The 15,265-nt window shown below is 39.0% G+C and overlaps 1 protein-coding gene across 1 annotated transcript in view; it reads left to right on the plus strand.

Annotated features, from left to right (window-relative positions):
• Window positions 1–15,265, plus strand: part of CMTM4 (CKLF like MARVEL transmembrane domain containing 4) — a 32,456-nt gene that overhangs the window by 13,318 nt on the left and 3,873 nt on the right. The window contains exons 2-3 of the mRNA XM_034425361.3: window positions 7,433–7,609; window positions 14,230–14,328. Coding sequence (XP_034281252.2) covers window positions 7,433–7,609; window positions 14,230–14,328 — 276 coding nt within the window. The remainder of the gene's footprint in view (window positions 1–7,432; window positions 7,610–14,229; window positions 14,329–15,265) is intronic.

Here is a 15,265-nt window from a genome sequence, read left to right on the forward strand (position 1 = left end):
AAAAAAAGTGACTTAACAATTGATCCTCGTACTTAAGACCGTTGCAGTGTCTGTGGACACGGATTGCGATCTGGGTACAATTGGCTTACGTTTACAACAGTTGCATTGTCCGGGGGTCAGGTGATCGCCATTTGCAACCTTCCCAGCTGGTGTTGTGGCCAGTCAGCCGCCAGCCCTTCCGGCAGCCGAATCAGAGGAGGAGGAGGAGGCGTGGGAGTCAGAGTCAGCATCAGGGCAACCTGAGAGTTCCGAGGGGGAAGCGGGAACGGAGCTGGCAGAGAGAGAGAGAGAGAGAGAGGTGGCGCCTGGGCCGTCTGTCAGCCCTCAGATGGAGAGTCAACAGCCCCCGGGTCTGGAGATGGCTGATGAGGAAGAGGAGGAACAGCTGGGTCCAGTGTCTGACCTGTGGATGAGCAGAAGGCAGAGGAGAGGAGAGCAGTGGAAATCCGTGGGCCGATCCTGGGGAAGGAAGAGCCACCGCTGCTAGCGAAGCCCCGCCCTAGCTCTGTGGGTAAAAGGCAGGGGGCGGAGATGAATAGATGGGGCAGGCAACTATTAATCTTCCAGACGGACGGACTTGTTAGCCTGCGAGAGAAAGGCTAACAAGGGCTGCCGGCACTCCTAATCAAGGAATCTTTTGAGTTCACATCAGAGGATTTGTCGTGTTTGGGGAGCTGGCCGGGTCAGGACAGCCGGCTTCCAAAAAAGTAAATTTAAAGGGGGAAGCCTGTTTTGCTTAACAACTCTATAATTTTCTGAATGATCGTGACCAAAAAAAGTTTGTAAAATTAGGCCCAGTCAGATGGTAGCTTGCCTAATGGTCGCATCATTTAGCAATGGATGTTTCAGTCTCAGTTGTGATCATATGTTGAGGACTACTATATCTGAAGAATTGTGCTTTTGTTTTGTCCCTTTCTGACAGTGGATTTTTTTTCCCATTAAGAGAAAATGAAAGAATGAAAGGGAGATAAAAGATGAGAGGATAACTAAAATATGCTGATGTTATCTGGCTCTTCTGTGAAATTTCTGTGAATAAAGTACATGCTAAAAACTCTTTCTGGAAAGAGTCTTTCAGATGCTATTTGGCAGGTTTCAATGCTCTTTTCTTCTCATTTCCTAACACAGGTTCTATATTTAACTTTTTTCCCCCCCTTTAATGGGCCTAGTGCATAACTCTCTCTTCTTTTGCTGTCACTCTTGTCTTCGTGCAGCACAATCATTTTTCTAACCTATTTAATTGCCCTTAATGTCTTTGTTCTTAATTGATGCTGTGTAGTCAACAGCTGAGCTTGTTAGAAGATGTAATTATTTATTGCTTTTGACTTTTGAGATGCGATGCTTCCGCAGATTGGTAGCTATGTAATTACGAACTCCGAATCTTCAAATTATGACACATTGTCCTATAATCCCCTCAGGACATGTTTACAACTAAGCAGAATTAATTACTCTGAGAAACCTCAGAGGGAAAAATTGCCTTTGATTTCACTGTTTTGCACCAGTGTGACAAGGAGGGAAAGTTAAATTTGTCTTCCTCAAACGTCAGAATACTTTGCTTAAAAAAAATAAAATCAAATAGTACGGTAAAAGTTTTAAAAGGAGTTTAAAGGAAAAACCAATGATAGATATAACAATTCACGATTTATATAAGTGATCCATCTGGGTGAAAAATAAAAAGATTGTGGCTTTTCTCAAGCAGATTCAAGTGGTTTTATTCCATTAAAGTCTTGGGACAAAATTGGATGGATTCCATGATGATTTTGGATAGAAATTTTATTGTATTTAGTTGTAGTTTATTTTGACTGTATTCTTTTGTTCTATTGCTTACCTCCAGTCTCTGCTGGGAATGGGATAATGGTAGATGTTTATTCTGTAAAATAAATATTTTTTCACACCTTTTCCTTATTAAATATGATTTTTGAACCTAGGAGAGTGCCAAGTCTCTAATTCTTGTATAGCTTTTTAGAAGAGAATAGTATAAAGTGTTGTATCGTACATTATTGAAAAGCACATATGACATATAATGCATTGTTTATGATTGTAAGTTGCCCAGAGTTTCCTTGTGGTAAGATGGCCAATAAAATAAATAAATAAATAAATAAATAAATAAATAAATAAATAAATAAATAAATAAATAAATAAATAAATAAAAATGCATTTCATTTGAACTTCTGTCGTACTTAACAAATATACAAGGATAATATTGAATTTTGGTTTTTTTAGAAAACAACTCTTCTAATTTTATGAAATTTCTATCCTGGCCTATGTTTATACTTTTATTTTTGGGTGGGTGGGGGAATTAATGTGTGCTTTTTAAACGATGAAACATTAATGAAGCATGAAATGTGTCCAATATTTGTGTTGGAAGAACATTATATTCTTAGTGTTGTGGCTAGCAGTTTTATTTTTTTATATTTCTATTTTTCCAGTATGTCTAGACTGTTTTGTCTTTTAAAGATGGCATCTAAGAGAGAGAGCAGATTGAAAAGTTGAAATTCCTGATATTGTGAATATTTTTTATTTGATGTGGTAACATTCTTCTTGTAGTGGATTCCTTTTAGGTTATACTGTGCTCCTGATTAGTTCTTTACTAAAATTCTTGCATTCTGGTAATTGAATACCGGATAAACACTTTAACAAATCTTAAGTAACTGCTGTTTGAAATGAAAGCTGTTACTTTAAAATGAGACTTGATTTTTCTTTATTCTAATTAATTGGATATTAAGCTAAAACACAACTTAAACATTACTATTTATTAGAGATGTGTCAACCTTTTTTTTTTTTTTAATTTGATTTATATGCCGCCCTTCTCCGGAGACTCAGGGCGGCTTACAATGCGTTAAGCAATAGCCTTCATACTTTTGTATATTTATACAAAGTCAGCTTATTGCCCCCACAAACTGGGTCCTCATTTTACCTACCTTAGAAAGGATGGAAGGCTGAGTCAATCTTGAGCCTGGCGAGATTCGAACCTGCAGTAATTGCAGACAGCTTGATGTTAATAACAGTGCTTTAGTCTACTGCGCCACTCCAATCAAACATTTTTATGGCCTTTAGGAACACTACAAGAAAAATACATAAACCTGTATTTATTAGCAAAACTATAAAGGAGACATGTACTGCATTAAAATTGCATAAAATATTAATGTAGAAACAGTAATAGAGATGACCCCGGCAGCTTTAGGCGGTTAGACAAGAAGACCTCCAAGTTCCCTTCCAATGCTGTTACTCTGTTCTGTTTTGTTCCTTCAAACTCTGTTATTCTGTATCCTGTATTTTTATTCTCCTAAGAACACTGTGAGAGGTAGATTGGCCCTGCCCCGAAGGCACTCAGGGAGTTCCTGTGACAGTTGGTGGACTTGATCATAAGTCTCCTTGGTCATAGTCCAGCACCATAATCATTAACCACACCAGTGTATCTGTGACTAGTGAGCTTCCCATTCCCCTTCTGAGTGGTTGCAAAGAGGTGCTTGTTGTGTTTGGACTGGGAATACACAACCTAACCACATCCTCCAGATGTTTCTAATAGAACCGTCACCATTTCTTGTCACTGCTGTCAAAGTTGGCGGGAATTGAAGTTCAGAATACTTAGAGGGTTCCAGTCCTCTAAGTATGTCTCTGAGCACAGCCAGACAAACCCACCAATCCTTGAGCTGGCAGTAAAGTTTTCTAGCATTACATCACACCACAAGGCTGGTGAATATCCTTAAAGTTTCAGAATTGGGCCTTCTGGAATGTGATTGGTAGATTCTCCTGGCTTTGTTTCCCAATCATGGTGGTTGAGAAAAATAACTGTCAGTCCCTTTCTTTGACCTGATCTGGATGGAGTGGGATGAGCAGGTGAATTTTGATAGACCGATCCCTTAGAGGCAGGTAGGCTGTTGAGGGTTATTGGTCCATGGGACAGCAGTATCTACCCAACTAAGCCAAAGACAACGTGAGGAAAGTGGGAAGTGACAACTCTTTATCTAATAAGCTTCTAGTTCTGCAGATCAAACACCTGGTGGGTTAGGGAGTTGATGTCAACTCGCAAAGCATCCCTGGCTTGCTCTCAAGTTGCCATAGGCAAGGGGGATGAGAAACTGACAAAGCAACACAGCAGCCAAAAACAGGAGCACATTCCAGACATATCTTTCTCAAGGCTAAATCCCAGGGTTACCCACAACGGCCGGAGGGGAGTGATCTCTACAACCCACGAAATTGCTCCATTGGCGAATGTGACACACCCTGGGGGGAGGCGGGAAACAGGGTCATGATTAGAACTGTAAATTACATGGGGTCAGAGTTGGCTTCATTTGGGTATGTGCCGACATGGAATTCCTAATAAATAACTGGATTTCTTTTGAAGCTTGGTTCGAGGCTCATGATTTAATTAGGGCATCCGTTGGAACCTTGACAGTTGAGGCCCACTTTGTGCTAGTTAAGTTAAATCAGAATAACACATCTAAACCTGAGTACAAAAGAGATGAGATATATTTAAAAGGTAACGGTAACGTTTCCACTGTCCAGTTGTGTCTGACTCTAGGGGGCGGTACTCATCTCCGTTTCTTAGCTGAGGGAGCCAGGTTAACATATGTCTGAAGACATATGTTCCTGTGGCCGGCATGACTGTATGCCAAGACATACGGAATGCTGTTACCTTCCCACCGAAGTGGTACCTATTTATCTACTCACATTTGCATGCTTTCAAACTGCTAGGTGGGCAGCAGCTGAGGCAAGAACGGGAGCTCACCCCGTCACGCAGTGCATGGGTCTTGACTGCCAACCTTCCAGTCGAAAAGCTCAGCATCTCACCTTCTAGGTTTGGGGATTTCCAAAGGCCATTTTCTCCATCCCTATATTAGGATGTATTATCAGCTTTAGCATATTACAAGATAAAGTAACTCCTGTTAAACGTTTTTGCCCCAAGATCCTGAATATTCTTAAGTAGGGGGAAAAAAAATACACTATCTGGTAGTTTTTCACAATCATGAGTAATTATGTCGTTGAACCACATACAATAAGTCTTTTTATGGGCCCCTTCAGATAAACAGGAAGACTATTAAAAAAAAAAAAGAGCCGTCACGATGGAAGGGTTTTTTAAAAAACATTTTATTGCCCAATTTAACAACCGATAAAATGCAGCCAGCTAAATAGGGAAAATGTAATGGTAGCATTCTTTTTCCTTATGAAAACTTCTGCTGAGGTTAAATTTAAACTTCAGTGCATTCTCTTCATTTTTCTCAGATGTTGACAGTAATACTTAGTTAAGATGATTTGCCAAAGTGGATCTGGTTCTGCTACAATTCATTTTCTTTCTTACTTGATTTGGTGGCGTGCTGGGCCAATCCCAAAGCGGCAGCAAAAATATCTGCGTCCTTTACAATAGGACAAAATATTTGGGAAAAGCTCTTTTTGGCTGCTGTTCTTTGATCCTGCACAGTTGTAAAAGAACTCACTGGCTCTTGAAGAGCTAAAACAATTTGGGGGAAATCTGTAACCAATGCCACATATATATTTTTTTTTTTGGTACCACCAGTTTCGTTTGCAACATGCCTGGGGATGTTTCACAAACAGGCCCCTTTCTTTGCATGGCACAGGTGCCTTGAAAATTAGCATGAACAGAGTAAAATTAGATTGGTGTCAACATTTCTGGCCTTTAGGAAGTCCCTGAAAATATGACTGTATCATTTTTACATTGGAAGATTATTTGAGTCAGAAAAAGTCCAGTGGTTCTTGACTGCGAGTTGGTGAATTCATGCAAAGTTTTGCTTCCCACAGGAAAGCGGTATGAAAGCAAATGAGGTACATCGTGTCGAAAACAAGAATGTACAACTTTTTCATGACTGGGATTTGAATCAAACTGATTTGTCCCTCTCTTGCGGAAATGCGGGTAGAATCCAGGAGAGGTGTGAGGAAACTTTTATTCACACAGTACGTTGTTGCAATAAACCCACCTTTTCAGAGTTTCGTTGTATTGTTTTATTAGTCATTTGTGTTCATTTTGGTGTTTTTTTTAGGGGAAGTACGTTTATTAATATTATACTAAATAGAGATGTGATGACAAAAGGTTTAGAGATGACTTAGAATGATTTTCCATTGTACTTGTAGTATGAAAAAGATTATACCTTATCTTTGCAACCAAGTGAAGAAGGCTGTCCTATCAATAAAAAACTTTTTAAAAATTAAAAAAAAAAAAGAAGGCTGTCCTATCCACCTTTTAAATCAAAGAGAATACTGAGGAGTTTCCAGACTTGAGGGAACTCTTCCTCCATAAGTTTTCTATGAAAATAATAATAATAACAACAACAACAATTGATATTAGGACGCTGGCAGCAACCCGTATCAACCATTAGCACCAGTCAATGGTATTTGTGATGCATTTTGGAATGTTCAGTTGACTGAGTTCCATGTTTTTAATGAATAAAGTAAATAACAACAATAATGAATAAAAGAGATAATAATAATACAGATGATCTGTCGAATACAGATGGATCGTCATTTGGAACACAACACGCCAGATATCACGGATGTTGAGGGCTGAAGTGTACAGTTTATTGATATTGCTGTATCAGGAGACATCAAAGTTGAAGAAAAAGAACTGGAAAAAATCACGAAATATTGCGACCTGGCCATGAAAACTACATGGCTATGGATGAAAAATGTAACAGTGATACCCATTGTGATCGGGGCACTTGGTACCATGTCCGAGAATTTTATAAGATACATCAACAAATTGCAGCTTCCTGCAATAACACCAGCGGAACTGCAAAAAACTGTGCTACCCGGAACATCATATATTTAAGAAGATACTTGGTTGATACCTAGGATGCTGGCAGCAACCCGTATCAACCATTAGCACCAGTCAATGGTATTTGTGACACATTTTTAATGAATAAAACAGATAATAATAAAAAAGAAGCAATGGGTAAACACAAAATTAGAAGAAGGAGATTATGATGTCTACATCCTCCTTACATTTCATAAATGATCAAGGTGTATGGAAACTCCCGTAAGAAAACACATTTCACTAATATAATTATTGGTTCAGGTTGTTTGCATTGATTTATATTGGGAAGCATTTCATAGCTCCTCAGTTGTGCTCTTTCACAGATCTCCAATACATACAGTCGTTTATCCAGTAAATTCTGGATGCATGCGTCTCGGATTGCCGTACAGTAGAAGCAAACTTGTTTTTGTGTAACTTGTGTTGAATTCTTTATATATCAGGGGTTTCCAAAGTTGGCAATTTTAAGACTTGTGGATTTCAGCTCCCCAGCCAGCCATGGGGTGGGGAGTTTGCAAGTCTTAAAGTTGCCATGTTTGGTTTATATCATGAATTTTACTGGGAACTGCACATTGTTAAGTATCCACTTCCCAATGGATGCTTCAGGATTATTGGTGACTCTATATTCAGAATATTACAATACTGTTTTCCTGTTTTTCCACATCTTAGGTTTTGGCTTTGATTTCCTTCATCTGCATAGAGACCATCATGGAATGCTCTCCTTGTGAAGGACTTTATTTTTTTGAATTTGTCAGCTGTAGCGCATCGGTAGTTACTGGAGTTCTATTGCTTATGTTCAGCCTAAATCTCCACTCAAGAATACCACAGATCAACTGGAACACTACAGTAAGTTCTCATCCAAACCTTTACAAAAATAGCTGAATAAACATGTGAAGTTTAGATTTTCAGCTCTGATTGCTTCAATGCAGGAACTTTAGATCTTATTAGAGCAATATGCTAGGACTCTGTGCACTAAATAGAGAAACATCCTGCTTTATATTCAGCATGGATCCCCACTGGTGTAACATGTGTTATGAAATATTGTGTGCTAAAGTATCTAAAGCTGAAATTGTGTCTGACTGCATTTTCCCTCTTGCAAATGCCAGGTTTGTCTTTATTGCAACTTCTTAGTTGCTTATGATGGAGGAAATCACCTTGTCACTTCATATTGATACTTGTATTAGAATTGAGTATAAACTGTATGAATTAGCTCTGAAAATCAATAACTCTTAATAGATATAAATTTATAATGGAGCGACACTTTGGAACTGCTCTATTTTTTCTTGGGGCGGAAGTAGATTTTAACTCATTTTCTGCCCCATCTTCTTAAAGGAGTAAGGTTGTGATCTTCCTTTTAGTCTTATTCCTGTCCTTAAAAAAAAAATAGCCTGAAATGTACACTAACGTTCAGGAGATTTAACTTTACTGTATTGTCCAAAAATTCCTTCGCTTGTTCTCTCCCACGCTGACAGGTTGGAATGCACATTTTTATTGACTGGTAAACCAATAAAAGGGATGCGGTGGGAGGGACGTGGTGGCTTAGTGGCTAAGATGCTGAGCTTGTCGATTGAAAGGTCGGCAGTTCAGCGGTTCAAATCCCTAGCGCCGTGTAACTGAGTGAGCTCCCGTGACTTGTCCCAGCTTCTGCCAACCTAGCAGTTTGAAAGCACGTACAAAATGCAAGTAGAAAAATAGGGACCACCTTTGGTGGGAAGGTAACAGTGTTCCGTGCGCCTTTGGCATTGAGTCATGCCGGCCACATGACCACGGAGACGTCTTCGGACAGCACTGGTTCTTCGGCTTTGAAACGCCCCCTAGAGTCGGGAAAGACTAGCACATATGTGTGAGGGGAATCTTTATCTTTACCTTAAGCCAGTCAATGTTTTTCCCTTCAATGTAGAATAAACGGCACCCTCAATGTTCCAGGTGTGCCGAGAACTCCCGAAAAACAAAAATTATGTATTGCAATAATTTGTGTAGCCATGAAATGTTCAGTGGCGGTGATCGCTAATGACAACACTGTATTTTGGAGTTTTTGATAAACATAATATTTCAAGAAAGAAACGTGGAATACTGTTTTTGACAGCAATCCTTCTGTTGTCGTATTGCAAATTACACACCTTTTAATTTAATTTTTTTAAAAAAGTAGCTTCTAGAAGGTAAGTATGCCAACGACTCAGTTGTGGTATGCTGGAAAGAGCTAAGAATTATTGAGGAAATAAGCAGACAAGTCATTTTTCAGACTAACGCTGATAATGGGTTAAAAACCAACAATGGAAATTCCTGTGTGGTGCTTAACAAATATAGCTCCACAGTGCAAGAATGTATGCAAATAATATCAAGGAATGTAATGGCCATCTGAAAGCGTTTTTGTGATGAGTTTATGTTCACTCCTAAATCCTTGTTTTAATCTGTTGCAAATACCCCAAATATTTAGTCTAATTGCGATTGGTTTAGAGTTTTCTTCTTCTCTGCCTTGTGACGGGTTAGAATGGATCTGTTTCAAATTGGAAGTGATGAACGAATGCTACAGTTCCTGAGATTCCAACAAGCAGAGATTTGGCTAAATGTTATCGCACTACGTCTTAGCAGGGGCGGTCAAAAGGGATGGAAAAATGTCCTGTTTCACCCTCACAAATAGCTTTCATGATTGTGACAATTTGATATTTAGTGCAAGGTGTGCTACAAAAATAGCAGATTTTTTTTTCCTTGTGCTAATCAAGCTATGCTGAAAACAAAAATGAATGTAAAGCAGGCTATTTGCTGTTTGCTGTTTGCTGCAATGAGGCAAAATTGCTGGGAGGCAGGGGCAGATTTCTTTTTCTTGTTTTCCTCACCAAAAAGGTTAGGTCTCTCTCTCTCTCTCTCTCTCTCTCTCTCTCTCTCTCTCTCTCTCTCTCTCTCTCTCTCCCTCCCTCCCTCCCTCCCTCCCTCCCTCCCTCCCTCCCTCCCTCTCATCTATCTATCTATCTATCTATCTATCTATCTATCTATCTATCTATCTATCTATCTATCTATCTATCTATCTATCCTCTTCATTTAATGACCCCATAATCCCTTGTGAGGTGGAGTCTGGGCAATTGAATGGAGCTAACAGAGTGTTTTAATGGCTGGATGCCTTTCTTGTTGCCAATGCGGAGTTTTGTTCAGCAGATATATTCTCAGTGTGCCCAGAGAGAGAAATATCTGCTTCTACCTAGGATCAAACTCACAGACTCCTGATTCTGAGGCAAGAACTCCACCCTAGGCCACTGCACCACTCTGTCCGTCCGTCTGTCCGTCCATCCGTCCATTTATCCATCCATCCATCCATCTATCCATCTATCCTTTGCTTTTTGGCTGTTGTTTTCCCAGCCTTGAGCCTGGAAGGCACCTGCTGTGTAGCTACAGAGTGGTTCTGTCTGCTTTGAGCAATGCTGATGCCTTCCTTGCCTGTTTCAGTTCTTAGAGGTTCATGGATTGGGACGGGCCATCTCAAATGCAAAAGATGTTGAAAGGTAGCAGTTGTCAATTTTCCACATCTAACCTCTTTATTACAATTGATTTACTGAACGCTTCTTTGTCTCCCCCAGTAGAACTTCAAATATCTTTTGTGTAGGGGAATATAAAGGATAGTACCAAGTAGAAACTTCGGCCATTATACTCTGGTTTTGGCTAAATCTGCTTGCTCTTGGCTTGTATCTAAGAAAAACACGAGACCCATAATTGCCTAGCGTACAAAAAAAAAAAAAAAAAAAATTCAGACAGTCTGTTGAATTTTAAAATATTTTGTGAATTGCACAATCAGCTTAGTCCATCTCTCTCCTCCCAAATCCTTTGCATTATTATCCTTTGCTATCCTTTGAATAATTAATATTGAGATAAATTATATGAATGCCCTTATAGCAAATACTGAACTCCCTCTCTCTCTCCCTCCCTCCCTCTCTCCCTCCCTCCCTCCCTCTCTCCCTCCCTCCCTCTCTCTCTCTCTCTCTGTGTGTGTGTGTGTGTGTGTGTGTGTGTATGAAACCGGGGTAACCCAATACCTTTTCTTTACATCTCCAAATTGCAGGGTTGATGAAAGAGAAAATGGCTTGTTTTTCAGATTTCTCCTTTCCTTCATTTTATGTGTGAAATGAGGACAGGACATTTTCTTTTCTTCACACATTTAGAAAAAGAGGAACCCATTTTGTCTGCAACCTCAGCTATTTAAGCGTTTTGTGTATTTAGGACTTGAAAGACCAGTTAATGTTACGACTTTCCAACTTGGCAACGCTTGGTATAAGAGTGCATCAAAGAGATGATAACTAAAACACAAATACGTTGGAAATCAAAAAGAAGATTTAGAAGGGAAGGCAAAGTGGTGTGCCAGAAGTGCTATTATACACTTTGAGCAAATGACGTTGCAGGAAAGAATCTGCATATGGAAGATAAAGAAACTAACATATGTCCCAAACAGACTTCAAATATGGTCCTTGCCCGATAATCTGAAATAGCAAGCAAAAATTCAAATTAGGTCATTTAGGAGTTGCTGTGTATTGTATGCTAGGTCTCCCCCAACAAGCTTTATCAGACAAATTAACATGCAACTTCTATGTGGGTCTAGGACAGTGTTTCTCAACCTTGGAAGCTTGAAGATGGGTGGACTTCAACTCCCAGAATCCCCCAGCCAGCACTGCTGGCTGGGGGATTCTGGGAGTTGAAGTCCACCCATCTTCAAGCTTCCAAGGTTGAGAAACACTGGTCTAGGACAACTCGCCTTGACCAACTCACTGTGGCCAACTCATTGCAGCCATCTTGCTGCGGTCAACTCGCCTCGAGACAACTCGCTGCAGGATGAGTTACACTAATATTGAAGAAATGATGGAACAGAATAATTAAAGGAAGGATGCAAAAGGAGAGGTCGCAAAACCAAATGTGAATGACAAAAATTAAAATAAACGTTTAATTGTTTTAAATAATGAAATTGAATTGTTGAATTGTCCCATACCAGGTTGGCCATGGCAAGTTGACTGCAGCGAGTAATCCCATTCTGCTTCTATGCTGGCTAGAAATTGTAAACGTTTCTGTCCCTTTATTATCCAGACAATGCCAGGTTGGAGAAAGCTGTGATCAACTATAATTAAACAAGTTCCCTGGTTTCAAATAAGCCACCTGACTGCCTCCCAGAAATTGCTTTGAATTTACTACAACAGTAGTAAGTCGAGATAACTACGATGCCTTGACTTGGTGCGGGTAAATTTTAAAGCAGCAGATTGTGGCTTGAAGAGCTGAAGAACTGTTGACAGGTGCAAATATAACCCAACATCTCTGTGGTGAAACCCCCTACTTTTTAAGTCACTTTTTAAAAACTCAGCAATTGAAACTGATGAACTTCTTAACAATATATACTAACATATTCTTTTTCTTTTCTGCTCCACATTAATCCAATGAATGCTTTCATGATTATATAGATGGCTACTGTTAGCTGTCTGAAATATCTGTAGTTATCTATTGAACAGAGCTTTCTCTATGTGATAGTTGGATATATCCGTTTAATATATACCGGTAAACATAAATTAATGTAAATAGATTGTGTATGTAAATATTTCCCGCATCAAAACTTACTGGCCATAGAAAGAAATCTACCCTTTGAAAAGCTGACTTGAGCTCATGTTAGCAATCTTAAATTGGATCTGTCTGTCTATCTGTCTGCCTGCCTGCCTGCATATCTGTCTGTCTGTCTGTCTGTCTGTCTGTCTGTCTGTCTGTCTGTCTGTCTGTCTATTTATCTATCTATCTATCTATCTATCTATCTATCTATCTATCTATCTATCTATCGTGTTTCCCCAAAAATAAGACCCTTATATTTTTTTGAACCCCGAAATAAGCTCTTGGCCTTATTTTCAGGGAGGTCTTATTATTTTGAGGAGTGTGGAGGAAACCAGAGGAAATGGCAGGGACCAGCTGCACATGCGTTTAAATATTTTTGGGGAGGGCTTATTTTCAGGGGGGGCTTATTTTAGTGCATGCACTCAAAAGCCCAATTGGACTTATTATCAGGGGATGTCTTATTTTAGGAGAAACAGGGTACCTACCTACCTACCTAATCAGTTCTGTTTGGAAAACTCTGGATTTTATTTCCTCAAAACCCTAAAAATTGAAACTGGAAGGGAAGATGGACTAAAAGCCAAGTGATCTTGGCATATTTCTGTAATAAATGTACACAATGAATCCCCACTACTCCTTTATTGGAACATCAGGTATATTAGCTAAGCTTTTGTCTATAACCTGTGAAATATATGGTAAAATTAACTGGATGATCTGCATTTCTCTCTCTCTCTCTTTTCTTTTTGAGTGTATTGGTAAGCCTGTAAAGCATCTAACAAAGTTCTAACAAGAACTCGCTCTAATTCCTTAGAATTATGATAAATGTGCATAACAGCATGCCAATTATACAGCTGGGAATTCAATGAGATTAAAATCATTTGAGCTCCATTGCTAAACAGGAAGTCTGTGAAACTGAATTGCAGAAGTTACTGAATGATTTGTTGTTTCAGGAATAAAGAATACTTGAAAAGATTCTCCAGGACTTAGAGAAATGTTCCTTTATGCTAAAACTATGTCACACAAACAGAATTAGCATTTTACAGAGATCCTGCAACATGTAATACTGTAAGAGATGTGTGGCAGGCATACAGATAGTTTTCTAGATTTGACAGAGCTAGGAATCTATTTATATATCAGTAGCTAAGTTATAAAATATTCTTGTGGCTGGAAGAATATTTTGTGGGTTTGGTAGTATTGGAATAAAGAAAAGAAGAAATTGCCCTTGTTTTATTAAGTAATTCTTTTTCTTGACTATAATGCAGGAATTGTTCACCGGGTGTATAATGTGTATTTTTCTGTGGAGTTGCAATTTGACATAAAGTAATTACCGGTAATTGCATGCAAACTATCCTGCTTCATCAACTCAGTTGATATTATGACAGACAGACAGACAGTATGACAGACTTTGACTGATAATTAAGACTGCAGAAAAAACAATTGCAATTAACCTGCCTTCCATTGAGGAGTCAAAAAGAGGGCTGAGAAAATATCTACCAACCCGTCACATCCTGGATTGCTCCCCTTGGGACTCCGCTACAGGGCATTGAATGCCAAAACAGTTAGACACAAAGACAGGGTTTTTTTTTTTTTTGTTTTGTTTTGTTTTGCTTTGTGCCATCACTCTGGACAAAGTCCTAATCCCCACAGCACTGTCTTACGTCTAAGGATATTTACTCCTGTAGTAGAGCTGTACTATTATTATCCTTCTCATCTGTTCCACTGCCTTCTCCACACTCTATCTGTGTCTGATGTTTATATTACTTTGTTATTGTATGTACACCAAGAGCTTCTGCACCGGAGACAAATTCCTCGTGCGTCCAATCACACTTGGCCAATAAAGAATATTCGGTTCTATTCTAATATTCTAAGATATAATATCTATAATTTTGTTTTTATAGGATTTGGTCAATACTGGAATCTGCACTTTTTTCTTCTTCATTGCGTCGATAGTACTTGCAGCTTTAAACCATAAAAAAGGTGCAGAAATTGCAGCTGTGGTAAGAAAACATTGATTTATTTGCATTCTCTTGTCGAAAAGATGAAATATTTGTGCCCTCTGTCAATCCACTGTCAACAGCAAACTGCCACCCAGATTAATTTATGCTGCTTGACCGACGGGGTTGGACTAGAAGACCTCCAAGGTCCCTTCCATAGCTCTGTTCTGATTGATTGATTGCTGGTTAGAATTTCAATTTAGGCTCTCTCTTTTCACATAGCAATCAGCCTAAACAACCAATTTTGTTTGAGGTCAAAACATCGAAAACATCAAGAAACAAAATTGGTTGTCTTTATGTTGGCTATTACCATCATGGCAATGCCGATATATTTCACCGTTTTAGGTTATTGATATATAAACGATCCATCTCATTTGGCTTTGTTTTAAACATTCAGCTTAATAACAAAGCTTTTTAAACTGCCACAAAGGGAAAATCGTGGCGAGCTTTTTTCTGAGTAGATCAGGGGTTTGCAGCCTTGTGTGTATGTAAGGCTGCACTTTGCCTTTGAGTGATAATGCCAGATACCACACGGTTGAAAGTTAATAATCACTTTCCGTGTATTTAATAATTGCTCCTTTGTGGTATATATTAAAAAGCATGATTCAGCAAGAATCCTTGGAGGGGGTTCAGGAAGGGGCTGCAAGCCAACACTCCGTTAAAGTCTCATGTGGGCACTGGATTTGCAGATGGTGTATTGATGCTTTAGTTAATGAGCAGTTCTGTTTCGCAAAAGGATTTTGCAATGTTATGGTATAAGCTAATCGACTCCTTTCAGAGTTAACAATTCCATAATTTTTGCCTGCAGAATTCCAGGAAATTTTAATGGAATAAAGAAATAATCAGTGTCATCATATGTTTAAGTTACTTAAGTTATTTTTCTTTTTAATGGAGCTGGGCTTTAGCTCAAAAATCACATGGATGGATAAATGGCTATCCT

The sequence above is a fragment of the Pantherophis guttatus genome, chromosome 11, assembly GCF_059756535.1.
Source record: "Pantherophis guttatus breed Tessera chromosome 11, ASM5975653v1, whole genome shotgun sequence".
Lineage (NCBI taxonomy): Eukaryota > Metazoa > Chordata > Lepidosauria > Squamata > Colubridae > Pantherophis > Pantherophis guttatus.